General features: G+C 33.6%; 1 protein-coding gene across 3 annotated transcripts; it reads right to left on the bottom strand.

Moving 5' to 3' along the window:
* Positions 1-1,128: 1,128 nt before the first annotated feature.
* Positions 1,129-9,749, bottom strand: LOC132168629 (probable leucine-rich repeat receptor-like serine/threonine-protein kinase At3g14840). 3 transcript variants are annotated; one of them, XM_059579639.1, is made up of 23 exons: positions 9,528-9,745; positions 9,380-9,451; positions 9,229-9,297; positions 8,856-8,927; positions 8,674-8,745; positions 8,490-8,561; positions 8,309-8,380; positions 8,135-8,206; positions 7,939-8,010; positions 7,776-7,847; positions 7,300-7,368; positions 6,951-7,016; positions 6,332-6,397; positions 6,182-6,217; positions 6,004-6,047; positions 5,413-5,789; positions 5,149-5,344; positions 4,667-4,804; positions 3,732-3,850; positions 3,385-3,595; positions 3,027-3,264; positions 2,095-2,245; positions 1,129-1,852 (listed from the first exon to the last, which is right to left on the bottom strand). In XM_059579639.1, the coding sequence occupies exons 1-23, from the start codon at positions 9,587-9,589 to the stop codon at positions 1,553-1,555; spliced, it is 2,718 nt and encodes a 905-aa protein (XP_059435622.1). In that variant the 5' UTR covers positions 9,590-9,745; the 3' UTR covers positions 1,129-1,552. The 3 variants fall into 3 exon arrangements, with proteins under 3 accessions (XP_059435622.1, XP_059435623.1, XP_059435624.1); XM_059579640.1 differs by having other exon boundaries at positions 6,182-6,202; XM_059579641.1 differs by lacking the exon at positions 2,095-2,245 and having other exon boundaries at positions 1,749-1,852; positions 9,528-9,749.
* Between the last annotated feature and the right edge of the window lie 4,156 nt (positions 9,750-13,905).

Genomic DNA, 13,905 nt, shown 5'->3' with positions numbered 1-13,905 from the left:
AAATCCGAACATCAGCCAAGTTTTTTTTTATCGAAATTGTCAGTCATCATTTTTTTTTTTTTTTTTTTTAATTGAATAAGGAAACTTAGGAAAGGGGTACAATGAATCGAATACCAAAAAATGAATGAGCTTCCCAACATTAGCCCAGTCGGTCATCAATTAATTGCTCAAGTTGTTGCTATGAATAACTATTCACGCCATGTGTCGTAATTCTAGGCAACATAATTTGTGAACCTTTTGATTTCTTCATTAAAACAATTAAATATATTACAAATAAAACCTATACATTTTAATTGTCTCATATTGAGATATAAACATAAAGTAAGAGAAGATGAAAATAAAATCAGATAAAGAGAGAGAAAGTGAAAATTTGAAAACCTTTTGTTTTCTTCATTTAGACAATTCAGTGCATTACAAATAAAACTCATAGGTTTTAATTGTCTCACTAAAAGGCTAACATCTAAAAAGCCACGTGTCGCAATTGTAGGTACTTTCTAATAGGACCGGTTAAGGACACGTGTCACAATTCTACGCACTCTCTAAGCCAAAACTCGGCTTATATATATATATATATATATATATATGATAAGAGTCCATCATACATATGTTCTATACTTCTACTAATGAATTGGTCATAGAATATTTATTATCCATTACTTATGGGTTAATTATATTTATTATTGGTTAATTCAGTTACTTATCGGTTATTTTAGTTAACCGACAAAAATATATATATACCAATTAACCGAATAGAACCGACTTTGGTATAGAAATCCTTTATCGATTACCGACCGACTTCTGATGGTAGGCGGTAAATGTCGGTTCAGTCACGGTCAGTAGGCTGTAAACGGTTAATCTGTCGGTCATTTTCTCATTCTCTCAATTTTTAATGATAATTTAAAAAATTCAAAGAACAGAAAAGAAATGAATTATTTTTCTTTAATTTAATATTTTACATGTTTAAAGTTGAATGGAACCATCTTTTCAAATGATTATAGATTGAGGGAACACATCAAATCGAGGATATTACAAAGATCTCGCAGTCCGTTCTCAAAAGAAGACAAATTCAAAGTTCGCAACACTTGGAGAGAATGTCTGTAGCAAGAAAGATTAGTGCATATGATTGCATGATTGCTTGACAAAGTTCATAAGCAACTTCAACATTTATGTACATGGAAATTATTCTTGAATATGCGAATTGTCTCTTAGGATACATTAGGATGCAAATCTTGAGTAGAACTCACTCTTGAAACCCGCTTGCAAGAAAAGGGTGTCCAAGAACTTACATACACATAATTAAGATCATACTTAATTCATGTGGGACAGTAAGATCATAACAATTTGATCAAATATCTTTTGCTTCATCTTACTGAACATATTCATCTGCAAGTTTACAATGTGATAAATAACAACGGTACCAAAACCCCCCCTCCGGATTGGAGCGGGTGAAGCAAATGCTTTTCCAATTAGAAAAAAGCGTTTTGCATGGCAGTACTGAAAAATCAAGATTAATTAGATAGAGATTCAGAAAAGATGTAAAAGAAGAGGCAAGCTATGTTGAATCTAACGACTGAATAAGGCTGTCAGCTTCATTGACCATATCAAATGGGTGTGTTAAGGCTTTAAACCTCAATTCCTCACCATATATACTTGGATCCGTTATAAGTTCATGAACAACAGTTCGGCCTTCAAGCATGTTCACTACTGCAGACATGGTGGGTCTAAGTGCTGGCGATGAATTAGCGCATAATAGAGCTACTTTGATCATTCTAACTGCCTCCTCGTTGAACTTGGAACCCAACTTTGAATCGACCAGCTCCATTAGATTACCCTTTTGATTTAGAACAAAGGCCTGGAAGAAGCATAGAGAAGAGATTGGAAATGAAATGTAGCAAATAAAAAGAAAAGAACAAAGTAGCCAAAACAAGTAGTAGAAAAATAAAATATACATGTAGCTGAACTCACGCCTAAAGTGAATGAGTCAATCTCAACCTAGTTTAGTTTATTTAAGTTAAGCGAAAAGCCACAAAGAAGCAACCCTTCTCTGGGCCATGTTTCAAATTCATATATAAAAAGGAAAAGATCAAATCTTACCGAATCTAGTAGGCATACATAATTCTCATTTGGTCGGTATTTCATGTTGTTCTTCCCAACAACAATTTCCAATGCAACAACTCCAAAACTGTAGACGTCTGCTTTATAGGTTAAATAACCCCATAATGCATATTCTGGCGCCATGTATCCTCTGCAAGATAAAGATTTTATTTTGACTCCTGGTTCATTAGTATGAAGCTCTTATCTTATATATTCGAAAAAGTCCAACATGATCATGAATAGAAACTTAGTTACCACCTCATGTTTCTCTTGCATTAGCATTCAGTTATGCAATCAATAAGCTACTAGAATTGAGAAGTTATCCATTCCATTAAAGATACACAAAATTATTACCGACAGGGAAGAATATAATTTCATTACTTTTGCAACATGCAAATAGATAACTGATGTAGTCTTGTACCATTGCCCACACAAGTTGTCTGGTCATTGAGCTCAAATTTAATGGGGTTGGTTTTACAATTCCACAAGATGTCAAGAATTCCTCTGTTTCACTTGGTGACATTGTAGCAGTTTTTGAGAATATTTGAAATGGGAATTAAAGCATTGTTATAGGGAAACCGAATATTTGGACACGAGTTTCTCTAAATTATTTAATTCTTAATTTAAACCAAGGGACTATATATTTAGGGGTAGCACTTACGTTAAGGGTCGAATAGGCAGATATTTGGACACAAGTTTGTCCAAATTATTAGTTCATGTTTCATGTTTAGAACAGTTTCCATATGGAAACTTTTTGAATATGCAGACTTTAAATGCTGCAGCTGTTCTGGTTCGGTTTCAGGGCAGCATCTCACATAGACATTAAGGTTAATATCTGTCCCAGTTATCTCTTAGTCGATAACTAGGGAGGCCAAACAGAAAAGTAACAAGTAGTCTCCAAATTGAAAGAGTGAGGGAAAGATGTAGCTTACATGGTTCCAGCAACTCGAGTGCTGATGTGGGTGTTTTCCTCTTCGTCAAGCTTGGCCAAACCAAAGTCAGAAATCTTTGGATTAAGGTCTGTATCCAACAGCACACTGGTTGTTTTGATGTCTCTATGAACAATTCTCAAGGTTGATTCCTCATGCAAGAAAGCCAGACCTCTTGCTATGCCAATGCATATTTTTTGCCTCGTAGCCCAGTCCAATTCTAACCGGTATTCATCTGGACCTATATTTTTCATAGATAATCCAATGGGGAATTCATCAACTTAGTTTCTTATATAGATCATTTGCAATGTTAGGTTCCTATACTTTAGTCGATGTAGAATACGAAAGTGAAAAAGCTTACCAAACAAAGCGCGTGCCAGGCTGTTGTTTTCCATGTATTCATATACCAAGAATAGTTGATTTCCTTCAACACAACATCCATACAATCTAACAAGATTTGGATGTTGTAAAGCAGATATCATTCCTATTTCGTTCACAAATTCACGATTTCCTTGATTTGATTTTGAAGAAAGTTTCTTAACTGCAATTATAGTACCATCTAGCAGTATACCCTGCATCAGAAATAGAAAAAATATACGTCTTTAGGTATGTATTCATGATCTAATGAGATGCCTCTAGGTATCACGGATAAGTAAGAAAAAGAAAATAGATATCCTAAAATTGAAGGAAGATAACATTGTGGAATACCTTGTATACAGATCCAAAACCACCTTCCCCAATCTTGTTTGCAGCATCAAAGTTGTCAGTGGCTGCTTTGATTTGCCTATAGGTGAAAAAACCAGTTTGCAGATCTAATCCTCTCAGCTCTGTCAAATGAATGAAAAGGTGAGGCTAAGATGTCAGATTACACCTTATAAATGATATGATTTATTTTTTTAATTAGTATTTTTGTGTCTATTGACTACTTAGAAGATGTCAGATAGAATGTGACCAAACAAATGCGGTGAGAAAGTAGTACCATACTGCTGTTGGTCAACCACATATACCCGAAGTTTACTAGATTTAGGGTTTCATTTTGTTTCCTACGTCCACTCAGCAGTCATAAGTGTATTGGGAATCAATAAAAAAAAAAAAACCAAATAAAAAGGGAGCGTCATTGGTGCTATTACCAAGAGATGTGCCTTTTGGTTCTCTGTAACACTTATGATAAGATCATTTAGAGGACATTTCAAAAAGAGAGTTAATTGAAATCTATAATCTTTTATCTCTCACATTTACTCAACGCAGTGATCTCAAGCCATCCATCTCTCATGTAAATATGCCTTCATTTAGATTTTATTAAAAAACATTGATCTCAAATTTCAGTAGGATTTGGTCATATCATATATGATTATGATTGAAACTAACTAACTCCAGTACAAGTACAGGAAAAGCCAAAGAAAACTATCATGAAGACAGACAGATTCTTATGCTATGCAATCCAGCAACAGTATACTTGCTTTCATGGTGTACTTTGGATTACTGGTTTTTCATCAAGGGAAATATTAAACAATACAACACGCAGACTGCAATAGCATATACAGGTTGGTAAATATATACGTTATTTCAACTTTGTGAATAGTTGGAGAAGATAACAATTATCATTTCTAATTTCTGCATGAAAATGAGCGCCTGGTGATTACCTTTTTCCCTTGATATCCTGCCTCCTATGTAAATTTTCCACATTAGAAAGCCTAAAATCATAAAAATGACCAATATGGCTGATACTACAGCTCCAACAATAATGAATATCTTCTTGTCATCATTAGGGGGGCTGAAATCTGCAAAAGAGATAAGTAGTTAAGGAAACTGATTATAGGTTGCATTCTGGAATACAAGTAGTAGTAGTACCATACAGATAGACATAGGTGGACCAATCTAAAACAAGATATGAATAGATGGTTCAAACACATGATATCAGAGTAAGAGTATAAAGAAGATCATAAAAATTTTGATTTCTTCCATCTACTAGCAGTTTAATCTTGTTTTCAGTAATATTTTTGACAGTAAATAATCATGGGTTCTACCTGAACTATATCGTGCTTTGTTTTCTTGTTCATCAATCTAAGTAGTATGGAAGAAGTTGGACAGTAAAAATATTTCTCGTAATTCATGAAATGGTTACCAGATTCAACAGAGATAGCTGAGATGAGAGGACCATATGTTCCTCTCTCTGGTGCAGCTGTTGTCCCTTTCCCAGCCCAGTGAAAGCGGATCTGTAAAACTTTATTGCTCACAATTGCTTTAAATTCCCGAACAACTGCTTTATCAACCCCTTGTGCAGCATTTTCAATATCAAAATCCTTCAACTCAAGTTTTTCCTGCAATAAATTATATCAATAAAATTGTGTTCTATGTATGCATAAGCAAAACAAATATAACCATGTACCTGGATATAAACATCAAACATCCGCCTTCCAAGACTATAAAAGGATTTGTTGTCTCTAAATACTATCTCTGCAAAGTATAGTTTCACAGTATAATTTCCATTTGCCAAGCACTGTGCATAGTATGTCAGAGAAAGAGGAGAGAGCCGTGCACTTGTGAATAATTCAGAGTTATTCATTCTCAGTATCGACACATTATTTGCTATGTATTGATCTGAGTTACTGTTGACATCCCAAAAATTTCCGCTGCTACTGAATCCCCAACTAGCGGTGTTAGGAACAAATTTTGCGGGACCTGCTTGGTTTTGATCCCCTTCGTACTCTATGTTTCCAATAGTGGTTGCACTTCCACCGCAATTTATATGCAATGAATAGCGATCTACCCAGAAACAAAAACAACAGCATTTTAATGAAATAAGATATAAGAAATGGAAATTAACTTTGTCTTGTTTCATTTACTCGATTGCCAATAAAAAGATGAAATAGTTATCATACTTTTTTTTTTTTCATTTATGAAAGAAAATATCAAAAGGAAGGCCAGAAAACATAATTCAAGCATACACCTCATAATTTAAAAAAAGTAATATAATTACCTTTTGAGCATGGATAGGTCCGCAGGCACTCACCGCCAAGTGTTCTTAATTAGTGTCATGCAATAAAGAAGTGTGAACTTTAGCAATATTAGAATGAAAGAAGGAAATGCTTCTCCAAAATAAAAGCAAAAAAAAAAAAAATTGGTTCTTCTTCTAAGTTTACAAGTTAAAAGCTTACAAGTTGTCCTGTCCAGAGAAGCTATCAAACAAATTCCTGATGAAATGAGAACCTAGTTAGTTTCAAAAACTAGAAAGTTTAGAAGAAGGTACGTATGAAAATTTCAAGTAAAATTAAATTAAGATTAAAAAGGATAAGAAAAGTTTTTACAGAGTTTCTCGACAAGTAGGTGGTGCAGAGCTTTCTGAAAAGTTACTGTATGAAAGATCTATTTGGCTGCACAAAAACGAATTTTCATTAATAACTCGTTATAAATCCTTAAGAAAAGAAAAGGTATATTTGAAAAGGTTTTGAGAAACTAAAGATAATTTCAAAAGGAATTCATTTGAATATTCCTGAAACACCTAGACGGATAACATCTGGCCCTTATAGAAGTAGTATGATGACTGCATCTAACATGTACTCTAAATCAGCAGTTTAACCTATCAATTCAAGCTAAGACCACCAAACTTCCATAACCAACTCCAAATTACTTGTTAACATTGTCTTTCCAAATAACAGAGATCCAACATCACAATGGGAAAAAAACAATCCCTCCGCTCTTTTTTACTGGAGTCACGTGGTGCAAGTAAATCTATGCTGGTAGCAAAACCAGTTCGATTCACTCATACAATATGAATGAAGGAGATCTCCCACTGACCATAAAGGGGTCTGCAAAGATTATATATCTGCATAAATATAATTTTTTTTTTTTTGATAAACTTACAAAATTACAGAAAAAGAAACATGTCATCCAAATTTCAAATAGAGTTCAAGATGAATTATATACTAGCTACTATCCCGGCTTTTGATCCAGTCTGGAATAGGCCCAGTGAGCAAGTTGCTTGTCAAAAACCTGTTCAAATAGCAACATAATCATGCTCGCGTTAAACAATTACCTATATCATCACTAAAGGAGGAAAATTCGACTGTAAAATATACTTTTTTGATGATGACAATGTATGTGTGTGCGTGTGGCAATCATAAGCAATATATTCTCTTTGATGAAAGTGAAATTCCTTATATCTTCACCTATGAAGATAGGAGAAAAGCCAAATAATTATTCTGTGTGCTTTTTAATTTTTTATTTGAGCTTCTCGGCAATAGAGCTAGCTTTAGGGTTTCAACTCTACACTTACATGTTTTGCAAGTATGCTAGACCTTCAAAATCTGGAACCTTTCCTTCCAATCTGTTGAAGCTAAGATCTCTGCATGGATATAATGATGAAGGAATTATAAAAACAGAAAATGACTAAGACATAAGACTCAATATGTTTGGTAATGATCTTAAAAAGTGGTTTATGTGTTTCATTTGAAAAGGTGTTTTAATGTGACATAAATGTGAGAAGTGTTTTTTGGTGAGTGAAAAGCGTCTTTAGGTGGGGTTCACTTAAGAAATTGTTTCATTGTGTTTTTTATTTATTTATTGATAAATGTAACATAATTGACTTTTCTTTCGTTGTGTTTTAAAAGAAAAAAAATACTAAACATTTAATTTGAGAAAACACAAGTGTAGAGCTGAGTTCTTATAATGTTTTATTTTTATTTTTTAAAAAAGAACAGCCGTATGGAGAAAGAAAAAAAGAGAGGAAAACAGAAAGGAAAGAAGAACTACAGAATTTGTAGTTGTGTCATTTCTGATATAAATGCAGGGATTGGTCCGGAGAGATTGCAGCTCCTCAACATCCTGCAATATCAACCGCCATCATCTAAGCAAAATTGCTATAAGTTTGTATCATTTCAGTTCTTGAAATTTTACAGAAAAATGATTCACTTACAATCTTTTCATGCCTGTCATGTTACTTAAGGATGGAAATTCAGAACCCTCACCAAGTAAGTCACTAATCCTTCTGCACTAAAGTGCATTATTAATAACTGTTAGTTTCTTAAGCAACAAGTCGTGTTAATTTGAGTATCACAAGAAGATGCAAAAGAGATTATAGAATCCTAGTGTACTTCGAAGGTAGAACTTACAGCTCGGTTAAACTACTCAAGACAGAAATGCTAGAGGGAATGGGACCCTCAAGACCGCTAGCTTGAATCTCTCTGTTAAAAACAAAATTCTAATGGGTTAGAATCTGAATGTTCTACTAGAAGAGATTTTAACATTATGGGGAAAATAAAAAAAATAAAAAATAGACCACATACAATTTCTGAAGTTGTTTCCAACTTTGAAAAAAGTCAGGTATTCGTCCAGTGAAGTTGTTACTGCTAATCCTACTGCATATAGCCAAATTGGAAACAAGATTGAATAACATAGAGAGCTGAAGCTTTTCAAGTAAATATATAAAATTACTATGAAGTATAGAAATGGGCTGCAACCACTTACAGTTCCATTAATTTGGTTAGATTAGTGAGAGATTTTGGCAACTCTCCAGTGAGATTGTTAGCACCAAGAATACTGCAGTCATCAAATAGGATGTTTAGACCAGTTCAACTTAGTGGATAATTAAGAAAAGAATTGTCAAATCTGATTTGAAAATGAATAGAAAGATTGAAAAAGAAACACTGACAGATTCTCCAGGTTAACCAAACTCCCAAGCTCAGGGGGAACAATTCCAGAAAACAGATTGTTCTCTATGCTCCTGAAAATATAGTCTTCATCAATATTAAAGCTGAGCTAAAGCAAATCAAACTATGTTGCATTCTACTAGATTAAAAAAGGGTGAGCAAGAAAGATACAATACGAGCATACATGTATACAAGAGTGGTAATGTTTCCCAGGTAGCTTGGGATTGGCCCTGATAACTTGTTTACAGTAATGGACCTGCAGTGAATCAGCTTAAAGCAATAAGAAAGACCATTCACGGGCTAACCCAAGACATGAATTCATTATTAAATTGCCGCTTATCATAAAAGCTTAAACCTTTACGATAAGTAATATTTTAAAATGGTATTAGAGTCAAAGTTCTGAATTCAAACATTATCTCCATCATTTACCTCTCATTTTAAGGAAGAGTTTTAGCCCACATTTTAGACGAGAGCGTTAAAATATAAATTAAATAAATTATTTTCTATCTGTTTAACTTTTGAGATAAGCAGCGATTTAACATTCAGCAATAACTTACAGGAATTTCAACCTCGTAGAAGCCCATTCGGGTGGAATTGTACCAGTGAGATAGTTTCGAGTGAGGTCACTACAAGCAAGAGGAAAATGGGCTGTTAGATTAGAAGCTTAAAATTGATTTTCAGGAACAAATGGTTGGTGACTCTTCTTACATCGTCTTTAGGTAGGGAAGCTTCGCCAGGGAAGGTGGAAGCACACCATCGAGATCCTGCCCTTTAAGAAATCTGTAACAAGAATAATTATAGGTAAGAGATTAAATGCCATCTGATTATTACTAGGAAAAGGATCATCTTCACGTACATATGTATGAACAGAAGATGGAAAAATCCAACATTTCGCTGGCTCAGAAGTAAATTAACCATTATTCAACGCAATCTGCAATTTCCCAAATTATGGAGCTCGTCTCTCTCTCTCACCTCCTCCAGTGAGCTCCCCTCTCTCCGTGAGTGTTTTTATCTTCACAAGAGAGCGTCCACCGGGGAGGAGGAGGGAGCTCCTCCCTCCGTCTACCGCCCCTCCTCCTCTCCGTTTTTTTTTTTTTTAATCAACTTGACCCACGCGCCACCACCCGCAATTTCACCAGGCCTCATCTCAGTGCGCCACCTCATCACGTGTGTTACTGGCACCACCGCCACCGCCCAGTCTTCTTTGGTCTCGTGGCATAATCACCACTCATTTTAATTTTGAATTAAGTAATTAAATATAATATTTTTTTTATCAAAATAAATGTCTTTTAAGTTCAAATTTATCTTCATAATTCATCTCTTATTTTAATTAAATAAATAAATTCAATATTTAATACTCACACCCAAAAAAAAAAAAGTAATGTTATGTATTTTGAGGCAATTTACAATGTCATTTCTAAACTTTTAATTAAAACAACTTGTCTCTCAAATTATCATAAAATTGCAATGTATTGCTTTTGTTTCATGAAAAGACAAAAAATTCTTAGAAATCTATAAAAATAAAAAAATAATAATAAACAAAAAAAAAAGACAATTACCCTTACAATTATGAATTCAGAAAAAAAAAAAAAAAAAAAAAAAAAAAAAAAATCAAAGCAGCCGATAGAAGTAATATGATTAATTATTTCAAAAGAAATTGAGAAAAACCGATTGATTTTTTTTAATTGAATAGTAGCAAAAAGTTATTGATGTGATATAAAAAGTAAGAATGTTGAAAGTTTAAATGTGTAAAATATGAATAATAACTGTCCATGGCCGTTGCCAAATACAACCAATAATTTTAGTTTGTATCAATTGCTAAAATATGTTAAAATTAATATTAAATGTGAAAAATTCATGTTGTTAAGACCTTAAATATATTGATTAAGGTCAAAAAAGCACTTGAATTGGCCACTCTCAAACAACTTTCTACACAAACAAACAACCAATCAATGACCCTTCCAAGGGGCCAAGCGTGTGATTTGTACGGAGAAGAAGAGAAGAATTTGTACGGAGAAGAAGAGAAGAAAAAAGTGTAGGTGTTTAATTACCTTCAGCAGCAGGAAGACGTGGCGCTTGGGCTTTGACTTTGAATAATAGCATTGCTTCCATGAATAGAAGAAATATGAGTGTTTGAAGGGGCAAGCTGACGATCATCCATGGTCTTGCCATTCTGCCCTCCACCATTCTGCTTTGTGTGCCGTGAGATCTGCGTCGAAACCTTTATCAAAAAGATGATATACATCGATCACACCAGAATGATTGAATTATTTTTTAATTTTCCCATTAAGGACGGGATGTTTGACAATAATATAAAACCAGCCAGTTTCTGTATTAAGCTTCTTTGACTTTGAATTATAATGTGAAAGCTTGATTTATTTACGTCTAATATATGTCCAGCTTCGATCTATAAGGTTCATTGGGTACACCTTCCCCAGGTCGAACCATGTCTAAGGCTAGCTAGTAGCTGCCATTCCTTCCGCCTTACTCCTCCCAACATTTCTCGTATGTTCAACGTCACTATTCACATGTCGCTTTTGGGAAGGTGAAGTGTGAGCAAAAATGCCGCATTGTAGTGACATTTTTACTCTTAAAACGTTCTTAATTTTTATTCTAGTCGTTATGTTTAAGGATATTTGCAAAATGATACTATTCGAACGTCATTAATTCAATAGTGACGTTTTTGGGCTTAAAATATCATTTTTTACTTCATATCTTTCTTTTTTAGATACGATTTAGATAAAGAGTAATATTATAAACTACATTTCTATTTTATAATGTTGAAGGCACTGTCCTAATCAAGCATTAGATTAGTCATTATAAAAAAGAATAGAAATTACTGCCCCATGTGGTACTCCCCTTTATATATTTGAAATAAATCTCAACCTAAGATCTAATATTATTAACAATGATTGAAGCAGAAGAATTAGACTGAATTGTATTAAATAATTTAAATTGGATTCGACAAATGTTGACTGAATTGTATTGTAAATTCGTTTAAACTTGGATTGGAATAGATAAAGGCTGCCCCAATTTTATATATATATATATATATATGAACCGTCCAAAATCTATTTCAACATATAGACTTTATAAAGATTCTCTTAATGGTCTATTTGTTTCGACATAAAATGTTTTCTGTCGAAAATGAAAACATTTTTCCGGATTTGGTTCATATAGAAAATTAGAGACAGTCGGTAACCGAAAAATGGCCGGCGACTTCCGACAAACTCTTGTGATGGATTTCAACTACCTCTGGCAGTGACAAAGAATGAACTACGAGAGAGTGTATGTATGATAAGGAGAAGCTCAAACTTGAAAAATTGTTTATCGTTTTAAAAAAGTACAACTATTTTACATAAATTATTTTTTTTAAAAAAAAAGTTATAGTCAACTGAAAAATGTTTTTGGTTTGATCACTGTTTTGGTTGTACCAAACATAAAAAATAAAGAACACATTTTTCAATAAACATTTTACGTCAAAACAAAAATAACCTTATATTTTTTTATCCGAAATACTCATAATTCAAAGAATAAATTACTAAACATCCAAATCCTTTCATGACATAATGGCATTGCCAACACCACTCTCAGCGTTTTGAAAAATGAACATTCGTCCAATTTGTGTTGCTAAACTCTTTCATTATAAGTCTTTAAGAGGCAGTTCAATCGACTAAGGACCACGCCTTATGAAGCGGAGATCACTAGTTCGAATCCCTATTTTCCTTTTCCACCGCTTGTGAAAAAAAGAAAAAAGAAAAACCTCTTTCTTTAGAGGCTCAGAGCAAATCCGTAATATAGCCCAAATGCCATTGTAAGTTGGCCCATGCATAGCATTGCATACGGGTCCTCAAGCATGTAGGTTCACCCCACCATTGAGATTCATTAATCTTGAGATTATGAGATTGTTTTGCCTAATCAAATTAATTAGCTTACCTTTGGATAAAAATTATCTCAAACATGCTTGGGTCCAAATAAAATTAACTCGAGTACTTAAAGCATTCCAGTAGACTCACAAAATTTTACTAGCCAAAATAGTCAAAAAAAAAAAAAAAAAAATTACTTTCTATATTTTAGCTATCAACTAGCAGCCTTACCATTTTAACTATCGTTTTTTCAATACTACTCTAACTATAGAAATTTTTTTTTACAAAAATCACGACATCATATCAAGGCATCCTAAGTAAAATCTCTACTAGCGGGTGGACACTCACACTAATAAATATTCACATAAACAATTGAAACTTCAGTTTCGTCTCCTTGATGAAGATAAGCATCTATCTGTTAAAAGAATACCTACCATGACTAGTGAACTACTAAGAGGAATGCTCACCCCCACTCAACATGATCTTGATTCGGGTTTGATTTCACCGAAGTCGTATCCAGATGTAAAGGAAGAGTAAAATGTATGGACTGTAGTTGAGTTTTGGATCTGGCTTCTGCTCGAACTGTGCTCTTGCCTTTGTCGATGGAGGTCTCTCATGGCCTTAAACCTCAAATCTCTCATGGCCTTTTGGTTCACCTTAGACTCCAACCTCTCATCAATTAGCTTCATCAAGTTTCCAGTTTGTTGCAAATGACAAGCCAGAGACATAAAATACTTAAGGAAAAAGTATACTTTACTCCTCAAAGTTTGAATTGATTTTCAATTCGACCCCCGATCGATGTTTCAATTTTTACAATACACCCCCCAAAGTTTAAAATTTTTGCAATTCAGTCTATCCGTTAATGAGTGTCGTCTTCTCTGACGGAAAAGTGATCACGTAAACCGAACGTGATCACTTAAGCTCATAGTTACCACGCCACATGTCGCCTTGAAACCACAGGTAACAGTTCACGTGTAAGGATTATGTAGAGCTCCATTAAAAAAACTAACAGAATCATGACAGAAGTACCAAATGGGTTTATTTGCTTACCATAGGTACTATTTGTGATATTTTTGAAAACAAAGGTGACTATTTGATTTTGGCACAAAGCACAAGTACTGGAAATGCATTTAACCTTTATTTTTATTACCTACTTGAAAAAAAAATAAAAAAAAATAAAAAAAATAATAGATATTGAATTTTTTTTTCGTGACTTTTTTTTAATCTTTTTTCCCTTTTTTCCCTTTTTTTTTTTTTTTTTTTTGTTAAGTATTTTTCTTAGATATTTTATGTGTATTTGGGTGTGCCACTTACATTTTCTTGTAATGTTTAGACGCTTGGATTGCCCTTATTTCATTAGCTAATGTA

This window comes from Corylus avellana, chromosome ca2, assembly GCF_901000735.1.
Source record: "Corylus avellana chromosome ca2, CavTom2PMs-1.0".
In the NCBI taxonomy this organism is placed as follows: Eukaryota; Viridiplantae; Streptophyta; class Magnoliopsida; order Fagales; family Betulaceae; genus Corylus; species Corylus avellana.
The sequence above is the reverse complement of the archived record's forward strand: the minus strand, read 5'-3'. Positions and strand labels throughout refer to the sequence as shown.

Excerpts from the sequence above, each read along its gene's own strand:
- LOC132168629 (XM_059579639.1), bottom strand. The coding sequence starts at position 9,589 with ATGGTTAATTTACTTCTGAGCCAGCGAAATGTTGGATTTTTCCATCTT. Across the intron at positions 6,398-6,950 it reads AAAAGCCGGGATAGTAGCTA|CCAAATAGATCTTTCATACA; the intron begins GTATATAATTCA and ends GTTTTTGTGCAG. Across the intron at positions 2,246-3,026 it reads ACTCGAGTTGCTGGAACCAT|AGGATACATGGCGCCAGAAT; the intron begins GTAAGCTACATC and ends TTTATCTTGCAG.